The sequence below is a fragment of the Egretta garzetta genome, unplaced genomic scaffold, assembly GCF_000687185.1.
Source record: "Egretta garzetta isolate BGI_Z169 unplaced genomic scaffold, ASM68718v1 scaffold40, whole genome shotgun sequence".
Taxonomy (NCBI): domain Eukaryota; kingdom Metazoa; phylum Chordata; class Aves; order Pelecaniformes; family Ardeidae; genus Egretta; species Egretta garzetta.
In genome coordinates, this window is record NW_009258484.1 from 39,992 (window position 1) to 59,243 (window position 19,252).

Genomic DNA, 19,252 nt, shown 5'->3' on the forward strand with positions numbered 1-19,252 from the left:
AGCTCAAGGCAATAAAGGCTTTACAACATGTAAGTTCTTGTGGCATAATCTTATAGAGTAAGTTTGCCCTCTTAATCTGATTTTAGTTTTGTGTTGTCTACTTTTGCAGCTGATGGGTCTGTCTACCCTTTAATCTTCAAAGCTTCGTCTTCATCTCTTTCTTTTGCAATGGTATCAAAATACGAAACATCATACTTTTAACCAGGGTATCTTTTCTGACTTAAAGTATCTTTTACTTTCCGGTGTATCACAAGAATAGATGTAGCCCTTTTTAACTGTCATTAACTTTCCTAATTTCTCTGCTTTTGGCAAGTGCTTTTTCAGCATTTAGTGCATAGTCTTCTTACCAGTTGGAGGGAGAGAATATTAAGTGTTTACTGAAATACGTGATGTGAATCTGTTACTGAGTAGCATTCTGGGTTTAAAATAAATGTACTGTCCTATTTTATATACACTTTTTTCTTTTTTGCTTACTTGTCAGAAAATAGTGGCAGTTCCAGCATCAAAAATGGTTAATATTCTCAACTGCTTCACATTCAGTAAAGATAAACTTATCGCCCTTGAAATCTTAGCTTCGTAAGTATCTCTCACATTATATTCCCTTAAGTTACATTGGTTTTACTAATTTTTCAGTATATAAAACTTAAGGTAATCCTAGAAGGAAGCACTGTGGCCAGTTAAGGTGAAGCACAAATCCATTATTGATGGGGCTGTAAAAAGAAGAATTAGAAGTAGACATTGTGCAAAATTCTGTAGTTCATCTGCGTCTTGAGGTGCCCACATGCTGCTATGTGGGCTTCTGACAGCTGAAAAACTGCCACTTTGCCAATATTTTATACAGTGGTCTTCAAATCTTGTAGAGAATGAAGAGGGCCTCAAGCTTATTTCTGCTCACTGAAATGTAAAAGGCTTGAGACCAGAGTATTCTGGGAATTGGCCCTTTTGCATTTGAAAAACCCTCTAAATATTATATATGTAAAAATGAGTTAAGTAGATATATCTCTTAAATCGACCTTTTTGATTTACAGATCTAATGTCTATAAAAGCTGTAGAGATATTCTAAATGCATGATTACACAGAATGTCGAGGTTTTTTACTGAACACAGCTGCTTCAAAGGATCTACCTTTTACACATGTTTATACTGGAACTCTTCTGCCTCGTTTAGGGGATTTACGATATGTCTGCCTTGCATATGAATGCTATATATTACAGCCAGCCTGAACACTTTGGGGCATATACATTTGTTATATAAATATCTGTAAAACAAATAAGACTGAGGATATAGACATGATTTTGCTTTCAGAGTTGAGCTTTAAGAAGCTGTATGAATGCTCCTAGTCTCTTTCAGACCAAAACAAGACAGGGTAGCCTAGAGGAAGTTCAGTGGTGCATTAAACTAACCTGTTTTGCTTCTGGAAATGAGATTGGAGCTCATAGACTCTTTAGTTGCTACACTTCAGCTGGTGTGGGGGGAATGAACTGTTGTGATGCAAAACTAATTTTATCAACATAGTTATTTTTGCCATGAAGTTTAGCCATAGTTATCCGTTGTTCTGTATTGATATTTAATTCTAATACTCTGTATTGATATTTAATTGTAATACTCTGTATTGATATTTAAACCTAATAGCATGCTTCACTTACAGGTATGAAGTCCATATTTAAGCCTGGGCTTTTTACTTCAATAATCATAGTAACATTATGATCTGAACTACTTATGGTTTTTTTAATGTCCTGTTAGGTACTGGCTGAATTATTTCTGTGTATTATTTCTGATAAGCGTATGGAATGGCAGTAATCATCTGTCAATGTCTTTATTTATAGCAACATTGTTGATGCTCAGAATTATCGCCTTATTGAAGATCTGTTCAGAATTAATATGTCAGAGAAGAAAAGATGCAGAAGAATTCTTGAACAGGTAGTCAGGATACTCTAGTACCCTTGATTCTGTCAAATACCGTATTGTTTCCATCCCTATGGTCATTGTGGGGTCAGGACTTACCATGAAGAGTGCTGGGAATAACAAAAAGATAACAGCTATGTAATACATGTGCAAAAAAAAGGGAAAGTTTCTGTCAGGCATTGGGATCATATGGAAAAAGGGGCACAGAGTTGCAAACAATGCTGAAGGAAACAGTCTGCATTTGTTTTAGAGAACACCAAATGCTAAGCAGTAGAAACAGAGGTGGTCTGAGTAGAGTTATTTGAAACAAAGGGGATTTTGGCAGAACCTCACGCTATTTGGACTATTTGGGGAGAAGATTTGAGACAAAGCTTTTAATTGTTCCATGTAGGTTGATTCATGCAGTCTAAATGTCATGAAATAGTAATTCATTTCTTTAAAGCATTGAATTTGATAGCAAATAATGTCCTTTCTTGATTATTTTGCAGGCTTCAAAAACGGGTTGTAAGGCTCCTCATGCTATGATATCATCCTGTGGCATGATTCCTGGCAACCCTTATCCCAAGGGGAAGCCAAGCCGCATAAATGGAATTTTCCCAGTAAGCATGATTCTACACTTTTGCTTTTCACAGCATCCGTGATTTCGGATTCCTTATAATACAACCAAAACCAGTATTCATACACATAGAAGGAGGAGTGGAATCAAAAGCAATGTTTTGGGGTTTTTTATTACCCCATTACACATTTATAGGGAACTTGCATTATTTTTATTTGCCCATTTTTTCTGTGCTGCTTCAAGTAAAGATGACTGCATAAATAAGACATTGTTCATATAAGGAAAACATTGTAAACTCCAGCAATATTTGGCAGAATCGGGAGAGGTGTAAAGAGCCTTACTGGTAGGTTGGTAGGATGACCTAATATGGTCACTACAGTACTACTGTTAATCTTAGTGTAGATCTTGAACAACCATGTTAAGTATTTCCTGTGAATGCTTAAGGGACTGCAGACTGTAAGTTATCATGTCCACAAATCAAAATGCAGAATTCTAATTATGTCAGAAACATGGACTGTTTCAGATGCATCTCTTTACAAAAGCTCAGTGTTATAAACCAAGCTATTGGAATACTTATCATTTTACAAGCCTAGAACACAGTTTCTTTTTCCTAACAAGCGTGGTTAAGTATCACTTTCAGAATGTTCAACAACTCAAGCGTAGTTTAGAAAAAAAACCAAATATGGCAGAAATTCTATAGCGAGGTAATACTTCTAAATTAATACTTAATAGTTTAATTTTCTTTTGTTTCAGGGAACCCCTATCAAAAAGGACACAGAGGAATGTACTAATGAAGGAAAGGGAATAGCAGCCCGTATACTTGGACCATCCAAACCAGTATGTCTAATAAATGAGTAAACAAATGAAACTTTAAGAAAAAAAAAATCAGTCGCCAGCCAATTCAATGAGGCTTTATATAAAATGCTATTATGTTGCAATAAGACTGTAGAGCAGCAATTTAAAGAAAGCTAAACTTCTATAATAAAGATAGTATGACCTAGTATTTTTTTATTTAACTTTAAAAGAAGCTCTGGTTTGTATCTGTGGGGGATAGGATTTTCTAGTGGTTGCAATGCATGTGCATTTGAAGGCAGAATTTAAATTACAGTATCAGAAGACAAAACTAAAAGCATTTTTTGTAGTTCATCATGAACTAGTGGAAGTTTCAGATACAAATATATGCAGTTTTTTATTACAATTCCTGAGGGTTCCCCACACAAACATAAGAAATGTCTGCATCTTGGAAACTTGAGTTACAGCAGTGCCTTAGGAGGAGGTTCTTGCTTCTTAACAACACAGCTAATCTATATTTCAAAATTTCTAAGCATGTGGGACAAACTTTCTATGAACCTGATACTACTTTCAAGTATTGTCCAAATGTTTTACTTACACTTTATTATGAGATGTTTCCCACTAAGTTGTATTATTTTAAAGGGACAGGTAACTTCATAAGTATATATTAGTTTTAAATGTGCTAAACCTTTAAAATGAGAAGTCAGTCCAAGACTGCAGAGTGTGAAAACTACAAGGCAGGAAGGAGTTTCCTTTCCCACCCGTGTTCAGTATTACATTAAAATCTAAAGGTATAGTAGTGATGTTTGTTTCATTCTTTGCAGAAAGAGTGAAATATTTGCAGTCACTGTGCATATTATGAAGAAATTTGCTACCAAATATTTTTCCAGTGAAGAACAGCTAGCTGTCTGTAGTAGTATCTGAATGTTAGCTATTTGTCTGAGAAACATTAGGTAATGCTTTCACTATTGCTTCTTCCGTTTGTTTTTTGTTTACGTAGGCTCCATCAACCTACAACCCACACAAACCAGTTCCATACCCCATCCCACCATGTCGGCCACATGCAACTATTGCACCAAGTAAGGCTTCTATGTGTTTTAGCTTGATGCTATTGTTTCATCCATTTGCGTTTTAAGTAATAAGTGTCAGTTTCTCTGACCATGATCATATCTGAAATTGGCTTGCGCTCCCTAAGCATGCTCTGGGTACTGGTTTTCTACCTCTTCCTGTCACGACTGCAGAGTTGATAAAAAGACTTCTTTTTCCAACATCCACGTCATAAGGAAAATTCACAATCCTGTTCTGATGACAAAATATTTCATTTATGGGAGGCATTGTGCATGTTAGACAAGACTAGGACTGTGTCTGTTGTAATGTTTGACCAAGGTTTGGGCTTTGGCTTGACAAGTCTGTTGACTTGTTGCTGTTGTACCAAACTTAGGATATGGTCAGGCACAGCCTTGAATTGGGTGCAGATATGTAGGAGCTTGCTGAAGGATGGTAATTGGTTTCTCAGTTGGAGGGGTAATCTGTTTCTCAGTTGCCTTCAGCTTTACTTTCAGCCATCATAATGGAGAGAAAACAGTTTCCTAAAAGAAAAGTTTAAGCATGTAGATTTCAGAGGGGACATAGTGATTGCCTTTTCCTGTGTTTGGTCTGACTATTCCTAGCCTTGTGCCCCAGGTAAGATTGAGTCTTCCTTCATAAACTCCATTCTATTTGTTCTGCTGCATTAATTGTTTGATTCCAGACCGTTTTGGAAGGGAGGAAGGCAATTGCTTGGAGTACTCACGGAATCTGGTCTTTTTGAGCAGCAGCTGAAAGCTTTTCCTAATCTTGCCATTCTGTACTGCAGAGGAGGAGTGCTCTGGTTAGAAAACTTGCTTTTCACTGATGTTAGGGATTTCAGGGAGTTTTTAAGGTTTTTGATAAGAAAGTGTGGTAGAGCTCTTAGCGTGCATGTTGAAGGATGAGTCATCTGACCAACTTGATGTCTGCAAGTCAGTTTGGAAAAATGGGCACTAGTACTAGCTCAAGTAAGTCTGATGATTTGTGCCCTAGAAATTACTTGTTCCCCAGAAAGCGTACAGGAAACTTGCAGGCTAGCTCAAATTTATATTAAATAAATACCATCCAAAGTAAGTTAGGGCACAAAATTTGACCCGTGACTGTATGTAAGCATTAGTACATTTTCGGATATGAAACAGCTTTTGAGGTTTCAGGCCCTTATTAGGCTGCAGCGTGTTTTTAAAAAAAACTCTTGTGACAACGGAACTCATAACTGGTTATATATTTATACATCTATAAAATGTGTTTAATGAGATTGCAGATACTGACCTGACCACATTCACTACTGAATGTGATTGTTTTCAAGCCATAGTCAGAATGGTCAGAATGATGTTTTGTTTTCTGCCTCTTGTATGTATTGGTTTAACATTTCCTTCCTGGGTGATGCAGTGATTGTTAGTTACTTTTCTGATTTTCAGCCCAGAGCTGTCATGCAAGAAATCGTAACATTAGGTAGAACTATTATGGAAGTGTGAAATCAGAAAGGATTGTGTATGGTAAATTACTGCACTTTGAGTATTGTTCAAGTGCTACCTTTTCCCATGAAGCGTAAGTTCTTATGCTCTTAAAATATTCATTCAGGACCACTGTGAATTGTATTTATGTTCCTGTGATTTAAATTCTGATGTTCTTCATCAGAACTCTATACTGCAGCTATACAACAGTTTGAGTTGCTCCAAAGAATAAGGGAGGAAAAAAGTTGGGGTTTTTTAAAGTTAAGTACAATAAGTATTTTATGTTAAAATAATTTCCTAACCCACTTGAATTTCTTAACATTAAAAGAAGTACTGAAGAATGATGGACAAAGTATTTGAGATGGAACATTTTTCACTGAATTTCCTGACTGGTGTTGAAGGGCTGGTCATGATCACTGGTGTATGTTTGGCTCTTTTGTTTGTCAAGGCTTTGCTTACGTTAAAGGAAGAGTTGCAACAGCCTTTAAGTTAGGAATAGAAAAAGAGCAAATGATGCTGTAGACACTCTGAATCACTCCTCCCCTTTGAGTTTTTCAGGCAAAATGGAACTGAAAGCAATTGAAACCTGACTTTTTCAGGCTCTTTCAAGAGAACTGCCCTTACTAAAATTTGGATCACAATGCATGTCACTCAGGTGGACTTTGGCAAAAGCCAGCATCCAGTGTGGATGATTAACTGCTCTGGCTTTTTGGTGAAGGAATGTCTTACAATCTTGAAAATGTTCTTAAAAGAAAGGACACTTACTGGCTCATTTAGATATGAGTTCTTCTGACAACTGAGACACGTGTTGCATTTGTTCTTTTAGGTGCTTACAACAATGCTGGCTTAGTTCCAATGGCTAATGTCATAGCTCCAGGCTTAGCAGCTCCTCCACCATACACTGCTAATCAAGTGGTATCAGGTAAAGCATGCATACCTTTAAAAATGTTGATGGTATTTTTTCTAATTCATTGTTGTGAATGGATCATTCACTGCTGGAGTTTCATTTGCTTTTAAATAACGATGTGTTGTTCTCTGCTTAGAAAATGAGGACCTTTCCAGCCAGGCAAAACCTTCCCAAAATCAAGGTAAATTGCAAATCCACAGATGTAAACAACTTCTTTGTTTAGTGGGATTTTCATAAGCCTCTTAAGTATTTAACTACTGTTGGAATAGGATCCCTTGAGAATTGAGAAAAAAATAATCTCGGGCATTTGGCACTTAGAAGCATTGAAACATTAAAATTCAGTCTTTTGTTTTAGTTTTATATTATTTATTAAAGTTTTAAAGTTTTAATGTTTATATTCTTCAGCACATAAGTGTGTGATAAATCACGTAAAAAACTCAATCAAAATATTCTTTACAGTGTAGCACACTGAAACACTTCGTTAATATCTTTGCAGTTGTAAAACTTCGGACATCCACTTGAAAACTCATTCACGTTTTAATTTCATATATTAGTTGCAATGGGAAGCTAGGAATACAAGAGAGACAGATTCTTTGTTTATAGTTTGTTGAAATCCATGTGTAGAATGTCTTATCCCAGACTGATATATCCAACTATGTCTACCTGCACTTTTGTCTTATCCTTTAAATTCCAATTCTTTTTGCAGAAGAGAGTTGTGCATTTTTTTGATCTCTATTTTTGTGGTATTTTGTATGCTTTGTACACTTAGTAAAAATCATCATAATAAATCCCATTATGAACTATTTATACAAAGGCTTTGATAATACCTTATTAGGTTTGACAAATAGAAACTGAGATTCCACAGACTATTGAGTCAGGCATATTAACAAACAGCCAAAATAGTTAGGATGACCATGATAAGTTTAGCTCCTGCAGGGAAAAAAAAAAAAGTTATGTTTTGTTTTTTCTCTTCTGTGCCCAGGGATGGTTCCACAGAAATGTTGCTGTTTCAAAACATCATTTTATTCATATATGCCCCTTTAAGTGTGCATGTGTTGGCAAGGTAGTTTATACAGCTAAATGAATACAGGATAAGGAATAAAATCTTCTCTTAGGAGGAGAAACTCACTAACACCTCTGGGTTCCATTGCAGTGGTATTTCTCTGGTGATTATCTTGGCTGTCAGGATTAACAACTGTGATCTTTAGGAGAGTCATCAGCTTGGAAACAGGATGAGGAAAGGACAGAATCCAGAGCCAAGCAATCTGGGTCTAGGTTTTTGGAAAAGAATAATGTAAAAGGAAATTGTTTGTTTGCAAATTTGCAAGTTTTAGAGTTTCAAGATACATAAAACAGGAGTTTGTCATATCAACTCAGGTCCAAGATTTTAAAGATTCCGTTCTTGGGTTTGTGTATGTATATGTAGAATTTGTGCAAGAGAGAAATCTAAGCTGTTCCAGTTATGGGTGATGAGCTTGATTGGTTGGATCGGTGAATTGCTTACAGTTGAACAGCTTATTTTAAAAGTAAAATAAAGTACCAGGGTTGTTTGAGAGGAGTGATTAATTAACACATTCATATTCCACGGGAAACTAGATAGAGGCATATCAAGGCTCTTGACATGCCAGTGTTCATAAATGCAGCTTCTTTCCATTAACCCCTGCATCACCATTCGCAGTGTGCCTGCCTGTTTTCCTCCAGCTTGACTGATGTCTCTCTGACTTACTTTGTAGGGTTGATACAAGCTGATATTCCTAGTGTCAGGTGCTTGCCTCAATTATAGACACCTGACTTCAGACTTACAGAAATACTTGTTGATGAGGTCAAGCGCCAATGTTAGCTTAATACTGTAGTGTGATACATGAATTTAAAAGTGTACCTTCTTAGAATCAAAATCTGAAGGAAACACAGTGAAGAGAATGACCTGATTTTGGAGGAAAGAAAAATACCAGCACCTGAAATCAGCTTTCTTCAGTTGTTGACTAAACTTCTGTGAAATCATGATACATTGACTTAACTGGTTCTGAAGGAAATTCTGACCTTCAGTGAGAGTGGATGCAGAGGAGCCCAGGTGATCTGATGCCAATGAAATATTAGATCTGGTTTGGGTACTGCCAGATGTTAGGGACCAGAGGGAGGGTGTTTACCTGTATTACTTAGACATTCTTACGGACTATATTTGAGTATCTAACTGTCTTGCATGAGATCATGAACAGGTAGCAGATGTCACCAAGTGTTTTAAAGACAAGTGGTAGCCTACATGATGTTCAACTTGTGTGATGTGTTTGTACGTACTTTTTTGTTTTGTTTTCATAGGCTCCAGTGTTCATTGTTTATATACAGACATTGTGTGTTAGCTATTGCCTGTGTATCATATTTTGAAATGCTGTATAAAATGTGTTTGTGTTGATATCAAACATTTCTGACAGTTTCAAGTATTCTTACCAGTTTTGTTTCTTTGCAGCTTTTTCTGCACAAGCGAATCAGCTCTTTACTCCTCATGGTTCTAATCCTTCAACACCTGCTGCTACTCCAGTCCCTACCCCATCACCTGTCAAGGCAATAAGCCATCCATTAGCACCTGCAACTCCACTCATATCTGGGATGAACATGTCTACCCCTGTCCTTCCTGTTTTCCCAGGACAGGTCTCCTCTTCCATCCATACATCTCAGCCATCCACCCCAACCCCTACTGTCATCAAATCCCTTTCATTGCCTGGTGTTCCTGTCACATCTGTTCACAGTGCAACCTCTACCCCTATCCCTGCAGTTTTTTCTGGGCTGGCTTCTATACCCACTGCTACGCCAGCTCCGCAAGGTTCTTCCACACCATGCGCCACACCTGCGCCTAGTGAAGCTTTCGCATCTGCTACTGCACCATTTGCTGGCCTCCCGTTCTCTGCAACCTCTTCAATTGCTTCCGCTAATAATCCCGCTCCATTGTCATCAGTTTTTGCTGGCCTCCCTTTGTCCTTGCCTCCCAATGCCCAAGGGATTTCTAGTCCTGTTCCATCTACAATTGCTAATTCTCCTGCCACTACCATTCCTGGTTCGCTTAGCTTGCCTAACCCAATTTTGTCTGTCTTAAAGGGATTTCTGACATCAAATGACACTTCATTAATCAATTCATCTGCTTTACCTTCTGCTATGACAAGTGAGCTTGCTTCTTTATCTGCTCTTGCTAATCAAAGCTCTGACCCTCCCACTTCCTCTGTCAACAAATGTTATACTCCATCAGCCACCCCCACCCCACAGCGTTCCTCCACACCTGGGCTGGCCATTTTTCCAGGTCTTCCATCCCCATCTGTGGCCAATTCTAGTTCCACTCCTCCAACATTGCCTGCACAGTCACCTTTAACCACTTCACCATCGATTATGCCAGTCAACTGTGGCTCATCAGCCTCCCTCTTGCATGGCACAAGCCCTACTAATCCTGATCAGCAGCTCTCATCAGCCCCAGCTGCCACAAGTATCCCAGTTCTGGTCAAAACAGAACCCATGAGTCCTACCCTTTCGGCCTTCAAGGGTCCTTCTCATTCAGCTGGCCCTTCTCATGGCACTATAGGACTGTCCGCGCTTGGGCGTGCATACACCTCAGCAGCTTCAGTGCCAGTCAGTTTACCCAGTTCCCTGAATCCAGCACTATCAGGTCTCCCCTCTTTGAGTGCTCCTCTAAACAATTCCAGTTCTCTGGCTTCCATTTCCCTCGCCCCACATGGCTCTTCTGCTCCCATTCCCCCTGTGTTCAATGGACTTCCACCTTTTACGTCTCTAACCAGTAACTTTGCTTTTACTGGTAATCCAGCACTTACGCCACCCGTCACTCTCCCAGGGTCTTTGTTAGCTACTCCGTCTACAACCGCTTCAGCCGTGTCTGCCCCTCATGTGAGTTCCACTGCCGCCGTACTCTCAGGACTCGCCGCCTCAGCAACAGTCTCTGCTCCACCCTTCTCGCTTAACTTGTCCAGTGCTGTCCCTTCCCTTTTTTCTGTTGCCCAGGGACCTCTGGGATCATCAAACCCATCCTTCCCTGGTTTTCCTGTCTCTAACACACCCTCTGTCACTCCTGCTCTCCCTTCTTTCCCTGGCCTCCAGGCATCTTCTGCAGTAGCAGCAGTTGCACCGTTGCCGGCAGCTGCCACAGCCCCCTCTCCGGCTCCGGTCCTGCCAGGGGTTGGCCCGGCCTTTAGCTCAAACTTCAAAATTCTGCAGTAAGCAGTTGCACCGTTGCCGGCAGCTGCCACAGCCCCATCTCCGGCTCCGGTCCTGCCAGGGTTTGCCTCGGCCTTTAGCTCAAACTTCAACTCTGCACTTGTTGCACAGGCTGGGTATGTTTCTGAAGGAGATCAGAACCATTTCTTTTTCTCTTGAGCAAAACGCTGGTTTTACTTTAGGCATAGATGTTATTTTCACTCATAGTTAGTAATTACAGTTAATTTTTAAAGTTTGTTCGGTAGATTTCCACCTGTCTTTAGAGACTGATAGTTACTAAATAGGTTGTCCTCAGTAGTCCCTGTTATGACAGTCTAATCCAGTGAGGTGCTGAGTGATCTTATTTCCCAGATGAGGATACTTGGCACCTCCTAGGCTTTTACAAGAATGGATTCCACGTGGGCATCCATTGACACATCCAGGTAATAGCAGACAATATCTTAGATGTTCCTATGTTTTAAGGAAGTACTCAGCATTAACTTTTGTCTGTAAATTTTTTTTGTGTGCAAACTGTAGGTGCAGCTGAGGTACAAAAATTTCTGAGTTCCCTTCTTAGGTGTGCTGCAGACAGTCTTGATTTGTGTGTACAATAAATTGTAGGTGGGTAGAGACTGGGCTTGTTTGGAAATTCTGGCCTTTATGAGGTTTAGAAGAAGAGGTGCTTTTCTAATTTATATAGACATAAGCATACATAGAGAGAAACATAGGATAAAACATGATACAGATGTTTCTAATAATAGCCGCTTCTTGACGTTCTTTCAGCTTGACTTCTGGACTACAGACACCGGGAAATGCAGTTTTTCCTGGTCTTTTATCTCTCCCTGGTATCCCTGGCTTTCCCCAAAGTGCCGCACAATCTTCCTTACAGGAATTACAGCATAGTGCGGCTGCACAGTCAGCACTACTACAGGTAACATACCTATTTGTTAATACTGTTTTGCTTCCAGTAATCGTATGAGCATGTTCTTGGGGTTAGTTTAAGTCGGTAAATGATTAAAACTCCTAGCCTGTTTAAGAACTGATTACAAGGATGATAAAGAACAACTCATATTAACTTCTTACTCAAAGCCAATGTACAGTGCTTCTGGGCATTATGAATGTGATTAGACCCTTTTTGAAAAGTCTTTGTATAATGGGGAGGAGTGAGAGAAAAAAGAAAAGACATTCGAGTGAAATTTTTGCCAGGTTTGTGTTAAATCTAATCAACTGGCCATGTAGTTGCAAAATTTGTGCTCAGTTCCAGTCTCACATTTTAATACTTAAAGCTATTTGTAGAAAACCCCTTTGTTGTGGGTTACGTGCCTCCCTACACACGCAATCAGATTGTCTTGAATTTGTGTCTGCTGTGGTTGTGCCTTTCTCTCGATAAAGCCCACATATACAATTGCTATAGTACAAGCTTGAGGTGACTTTAGGTAACATGTAGTTTCATCATCTCTGTTGTCCATGAAACAACTTCTTTCAGTCATCAACCTATATAAGTTAACTGAAACTGTCATCAGAGTTTGTATTTAGATGTTTAGTTTGCCTTCTGTTAAAAACGGCCTCTGTACAGATTCTGGTAGGAAATCTGTCCTTCTCTACAAAATGCTAAAAGAGGCAGTTGAGTATCTTGAGTGAATGTTTTCTCCCTTCTGTGACACATCAGTTTTTGAACTGGATCAGGTGTCTTAAGTCCTGTTCAATATACAGAATATTGTCAGATACCTTGAGTATCAGGGAAAATAGATTGGAAGAAGCAATTTCTTAGTCTAGGCCATACTCCTTTTGCAGCTTGGGAATTTATTTATTCTCTAGAAATCTATGTATGCAGATTGCATAGAGGAAACATCAGTTTTCTTGTTTACAAGTTACAAACACTTAAAATTAACACTTGGCTATTCGAGCAATGAAGATAAAGTTCAAAGTCAGTGAAATACTACAGCTACCTGATTAAGCTACGCCTTCGAAATCAGATGTGGCTTACTCCACTGGAAAGTAAATGCCATTAACGCTTCTTCATTTTTCTCTCTTAATCCAGCTGCTTTCCTCATTCTCTGGTATTCCAGAGCAATAGTTGCACTACAGATTAACATCTGCGTATAGGCGCATTGCTCACCTCTGTTCTTTGCATACTTCAGATTATACTTTGTTTGTGTTGGCTTGAGTAGGACTGGTATTGTGCCTGAAATTTTGCTCGTTTTAGATTTTTGTTCATTTCTTTGTTTTTACCAGTGCTGTTTCCTAACTTCTTCTCTCCCTTGAAGGCACATTCTGCTTCTGCTCTGGAGAACTATACAGCTCAGCCTGAAGGTTTTGCTAACTATCCGTCAACACCAGGAACACCATTTTCCTTGCAGACAAGTCTGCCCCAGAGTGGATGGCAATAAATACCAGACATTTTTAAAGACTGCAGTGGTTGCTTGACAGAGCCTGATCCTATTCACTTTGAAGGCTGTCTCCGCACTAGTAGGAGCATGGTCTGAATTGGGGAAGGAGGGGGAAAACATGAGGGTAAAATGATTCCAGGAGGCTGTGTCAGATGTCAAACCTTATTTGTGATTGCATTTAATTGATTCAGGGTCTGATCCTGTGAATTGCTGAGCATCCTTGACTCTCCTTTTAGCTTACAAGTTGAACGTTTGGTGTCTTACAGGATCAGGAACGTTCAAACAGACTTTTATGTAAATAGAGCAATTGGCTATCAAACTGAATGGGGAGAACAAGTATACTTAATAGTGCGTATAAGCACCTATCCTGTTATGTTTTGTATGGTATATGTGGTTAATATAGAACGAGATCTAGACTGAAACTAGATACTCCAAGCTGTAGACGATCTTTCGTCTAGATGCACACTTCTTGTGTGTGCATAGATCAAGGTCAGTTTATGGTTCTTTGGATCTTTTCTTCGTATGTGTGAGGATCTCCTGTTAGCATCAGCAGTATGTTCAGGGGAGGCTAGGTCAGAGGGGTGTGGGGGTTTTCTTACGCTTTGAAATATTGTCACGGGCTTGCTGCTGAATTGAGTACTCCTTTGTCTGAATCTGAACAGGAGAGCTAGGAAATGGTGCTGTACTGTATTTGAGTAGAAGTGGATTATGTTTTACTGGAGTATGGTTTAGCTAGCTGAGAATATGTCTTTCCAAAGTACATGAAAAGCATTTTAATTTGCCTCTAAAATAATGTTCCATAACATTCTCCCTGCCCCCACACCTCTCTGTGAATGAAATAACTGTACTGCGGATAGGCTGCCTATCCGGCACTTTTGACTGCAGACTTTTGTGAATGTTTACAGGCATGGGTCAAGTTCTTCTCTCCCTTATACTCATAAACTCACTGGTTCTCTATATGCTTTTTGGCTATGAACCACAACTTGATGGTGCTTATGCTATCTTGTGAATATAAGTGGGAGCAGAATTTGGACCATGGATTTTTTTAGTATTTTTCCTTGGAAAATGTACATGATTTTAAAGGCATATAGCTAAATTAACTGTATTGGTTAGGAAAGGTTATGATGCAGCATATAGAAAGGTCTTGCTTTGTTAGTGAAATTCAGTTGTGCACTCTTCTAATAACGTTAGTACCTGTGGCAATGTGTAACACATCATTGAATATCATCTATTTAAGATAAGCTCTAGAGACAATAGAGATGAATGATATTCAGTCCTGTGATTGAATTAAAACGTAGAGGATACTATACTGTAGAAAAGCTCTGCGCCTAGAGTTCTACTTTTTTAAAGATGAATTCTGCTGGGAGATGTTGCTAATGTATTTTCTTTCAAGATGTGAACAAACTTTTTTAGAACATTAATGGAAATTCCTGTATTGGTTTTTAACACAATTTTTTAAAATAAAAGGTTTACAGTCATGGCAAAAAGGCTTTGCTGACTATTTACATATTTGCCTAAAATACAGATGAATAAACTTGTTTTTACTAAGACGCTTCTTAATGTTTGATCTTGCTTATACTGTTTCTTTATGATGCAGAATTATTTACTGAATTATGAAATTGTTTTCCTAAAGGGTGGCAATGGAAATATCCTATGAAGTGTTTAGATGAAAAATATAAATAGTGTCCTCGATACTTTGTCAGCAATTGGGTAGTCTTGCATTTTAATAATGAAATTTACATATTATTTTAAAGCTAAAGATAAAAACATATTGAACTTTTACATTTTTAAATTTTGCGAAACCTGTTGAATTCTAATGGTTCTCCACTCTGAACTGCTTTTTAAATCAATGCCTTAGATCTTGACTCCAGAAATCTGTGGAAAAAATCTCTACCATTTTTCATTATAATTTCCTTCTCATTCTTTTGATGACTTGTTCTTTGTAGATTTGTACATCAGTTGGAGAAGGAGAAAATAAAAATACAGGTATCTTTTCAAGAGCAAATTGGCTTTTGTTCCATAGATGTGAATGTAGAGTAGTTCGATGTCAGTAAGCATTTTGTAACCTTACTGAGGTGCTGAGTTTGATCTCCAATTTGAGTCCTAGTTTCCCCATCAAGCGGTTGAAGTTTAAACTAATTCACATTACCTTGTAGTCAAAAACAAGTACCAGACATCAGCTGTTATGCAGTGTCGTATCAAAAAGCAAGCAGTTTGTAGGTTGTTTCTGAAAACATCTGTTGAATGGTCATGGGGTATGGGTTGTTGCATTTTTCTGTCCAAATATTAGACAACTTGAGTACCTAGGAGACTGTGAAGGCCTGCTTCTCCAAATGAAAACAGGTGAGAAGTAGTGAATATCCACTGTTACTACATGCTCCCTTGAAACAAAGTACTTGCTAAGTGGTGTCTAGCCACTTTACCCAGAAAAAGAGTATTTCATACCCAGCTGTTGTAGTTTGTAACATCATCAGTGTTAGACAAGTGAACAAATAGGCTAAGAAGCATTAAACTGTCAAGGGTTTTTTTGTGTGCAGTGGGCTCTCTGGTTCTTCCTGAGTCCTATTGAGCAAGATTTTGTAAACTGAACTTTGCATTGGTTAGGATTAAGGTAAGTTTCAATTTCTTAAATACTTCTCCTGGTGTAAAACTGTTTTTCGTTAATTTTTTTCTCTTCAGGAATAAAGTCTGTGTTCTACATTACAGCAAACTCCTGTGACCCAGCCCTTGAATTTCTGAAGGGGGTGATTTGTCCTGAGCCCTTTCGTGCTTACTTGAGCACCATTTTTGAAAAGTCAAGGAAGAGTCTGCTCCTGAGGCAAACTGTGCCAGATCTTACACTGAGCCTGTGCTGGGAAAGGGCTGTTGCTCTATGACTTAATTCTGGACTATGATTTTTTCATTGTTCAAGTTGGCTATTACTGCTGTATTTCAGCTATGTTGACAGACTGCAAAGATAAGGTGTAGTGAAATGTTCTTTGAAATAAAATCTTTTTTCTGCAACTACTAAGAACATATTATTGGGATTGTGTTTGCAAATAAAAGTTTCAGTATTCTTTCAAGGGCTTTAGTTGCAGCTGTAGTGAATATGAGAGAAACAGAGCAATATTCTGTCGTCTTCTTCCTCTGATTTGCAAGTGAGTGTTGTGAGTTTGGCTGGACCTGGAAGGAATGAATGTCCTTGGTATGAATGGTGTGAATGTCCTTAATTTCTGGCAAAATGGCCTTCCTTACTGGATTCAGATGGGAGCAATCCCTTTAATCAACTGCCTCTCATATTTACTCGTGCTCTAGCGAAGTGTAGCCAGAGGGGTGCCTGCTGTCACCTCCCCATCTTCAGCTATTGAAAGCTGATGCCGTTTTCATGAGGAGAAGGAGCAACGTGAGGATGTTCCTGCAAGCAATAGGATGGTACTGTTAATTTTCTCTATGTCATGTCTCTTCTAAATTTTGATCTGGGGGAAAGCAATGATTAGCAAATAGGCTAGTGTCTGTTCTGGGGGCAGAATTCAGGGCCAGGAAAGGACTAGACTGAGAAATCTTTAGGGAGTGGCCAAAGCCCAATGAGTGGTAAGGGAAGTAGTATGGGCCTAAAAAGGTCAGAAAAAGACAAACCAAAACCTACAACTTTGTTATACGCAAGTCTCATGTGATGACTGCCTGATGACTTTTTAGGTACCTTTGGGGTTGGTTGGCACTGTTTAGAAATGGCTGCATGTAAGAATTCCTGTTCTTGTTTTAACAGACTTTGAGGTGGGCGCTTGGTCTGTAGGATTAAGTCTCTGCAACTGGATGATGAGATAAGTGGGAGTGACTGGACACTTTAGGGAAATTGCAAAGGACTGGTGCCTGACCTGAGCCTTTGTGCTGCTTTCAGAGTAGAAGCTGAAGGCTTTAGCTACTTCGGCACACTGCAGAAATAGCTGAACTGCCACCGGCCTGAACCACGTTTAGCTGATGTCGCTTCTAAGTCAGTAACTCCTGCTAAAGTGGCTTTGGACCCAAACTGTTTTTTTTGTGGTACTGCTCTATGACACAGGGCTGTGCCAGGCTGTTCAGCAGCAGTGAACTTGCAGCTTGTAAACTGCTTTGCCCCAGAGCCCTCATGTATTTTCTTCTCTGAGTGTTTTATAGCACTTCTCTGAGTGTTACATAGACATGAGTTATCCACGTGCCCCAGTAGAGCCCAAGAAGAAAGAACTAAGGTTGCCCTGCCTTTGACTTCAAATTTTTGAATAGAAGTGCAGCTGAAGTTAACACGGAGCAACTAATACAGTGATGTTCCTGAACATAGAAGATAAACACCATCTGCTTTAGTCACCTTTACAAGCACCTCAGGGAATTATCAATAAACAGCAGGGAGCAATTATTTCTGTTAGATTTTAATATGTTTTGCTCATCTATCTGATGCTGTAAGCAGCTGTGTAGATTGTGGCATGCAAACGGCTTAGAATAAAGTTGTTTTCAATAAAACTGAGTTGCTCTAAAGTAAAAAAAAAAAGATGTTGCGGTAGTTTGAGATGTTAACGTTTTTGCTTCTGAAATTATTAAAGCACATTTTTCTTCTAACTGTTTACCCTTGCTGCCCTACTGGTAGGCATCTGTCCTGAGCAGGTTTGATCTTACAGCTCAGGGTGAGAAGCCAAATAATGAGGAAAATGCTACAAATTACTTCAAATGGATATTGTCACCTATTTGGGAGGGTATTGCAATAAGCGTGTCAATCCCAGTTTTGCAAGCTGTGCTTATGGTTTTCACTGTGATTTAGAACACCCATTCAATGGTCTAGTTTCCTCTCTGAAGCTGAGAAAGGATTCTTGGGGAAGCACTTGGCTTTGAATGACCTAACTGGGGCCAGTGTGATATACTGGCAGGGTGAAGACTTAAGAGGATGAAGCTGGAGCCAGATCTTCAAAGGTGTTTTAGATGATGGAAGCCTATAGAAAACAGCCATATAATGAATGCAGCTGTTAATGTCAAATGCATAAGTTACATATGAAAAGCCACCTCTCACTTCTTTCTCAAGCAACAGCTTTGTGTCCTTTGAGAAGGCTGCTCTTCACTGCTGACAGCCTTCAGAAGTCATAGAATTATAGAATGCTTTGGGTTGGAAGGGACCAGTAGAGGTCTTCTAGCCCAACACCCTACAGTGAGCAGGGACACCGCTAACCAGATCAGGTTGCTCAGAGCCCCATCCAACTTGGCCTTGAATGTTTCCAGGGATGGGGCCTCCACCACCTCTCTGGGCAAGCCCTTCCAGTGTTTCACCACCCTCACTGTAAAGAATTTCTTCCTTATATCCAGTCTAAACCTACCCTGCTTCAGTTTAAAACCATTACCCCTTGTCCTGTCACAACCGTCCCTGCTAAAACGATTTTCCCCGTCTTTCCTATAGGCTCCCTTCAAGTACTGAAAGGCTGCAATCAGGTCTCCCCGCAGCCTCCTCTTCTTCAGGCTGAACAACCCCACCTCTCTCAGCATGTCCTCGTAGGAGAGGTGCTCTAGCCCTTGGATCATTTTTGTGGCCCTCCTCTGGACCTGCTCCAACAGTTCCATGACCTTGTGCTGAGGGCTCCAGAGCTGGACACAGTACTGCAGGCGAGGACTCACCAGAGCAGAGTAGAGGGGCAGAATCCCCTCCCTTGACCTGCTGGCCATGCTTCTCTTGATGCAGCCCAGGATACAGTTGGCTTTCTGGGCTGCCAGCACACATTGCTGGCTCATGTCCCCCTTTTCAACCATCAGTACCCCCAAGTCCTTCCTGGCATGGCTGCTCTCAATCCTTTCTTCCCCCAGCCTGTACTGATACTGGGGGTTACCCGGACCCAGGTGCATGACCTTGCACTTGGCCTTGTTGAACCTCATGAGGTTCACACAGGCCCACCTCTCCAGCTTGTCCAGGTCATGAGCCATTGACCACTACCCTCTGGATGTGACCATCCAACCAATTCCTTATCCACTGAACAGTCCACCCATCAAATCCATATCTC

The 19,252-nt window shown here is 39.7% G+C and overlaps 1 protein-coding gene across 2 annotated transcripts in view; it reads left to right on the top strand.

Annotated features, from left to right (window-relative positions):
• Window positions 1–16,220, top strand: part of PROSER1 (proline and serine rich 1) — a 20,557-nt gene extending 4,337 nt beyond the window's left edge. The window contains exons 3-15 of one of the 2 annotated variants that reach the window (XM_035900168.1): window positions 3–29; window positions 482–576; window positions 1,826–1,919; window positions 2,393–2,503; window positions 3,214–3,297; window positions 4,253–4,331; window positions 6,601–6,696; window positions 6,818–6,862; window positions 9,146–10,798; window positions 10,901–11,009; window positions 11,656–11,803; window positions 13,140–15,605; window positions 15,942–16,220. In XM_035900168.1, the coding sequence (XP_035756061.1) occupies window positions 3–29; window positions 482–576; window positions 1,826–1,919; window positions 2,393–2,503; window positions 3,214–3,297; window positions 4,253–4,331; window positions 6,601–6,696; window positions 6,818–6,862; window positions 9,146–10,798; window positions 10,901–11,009; window positions 11,656–11,803; window positions 13,140–13,262 (2,664 nt within the window). In that variant the 3' untranslated portion in view covers window positions 13,263–15,605; window positions 15,942–16,220. The other variant, XM_035900160.1, reaches the window with a different exon arrangement.
• Window positions 16,221–19,252: the final 3,032 nt, after the last annotated feature.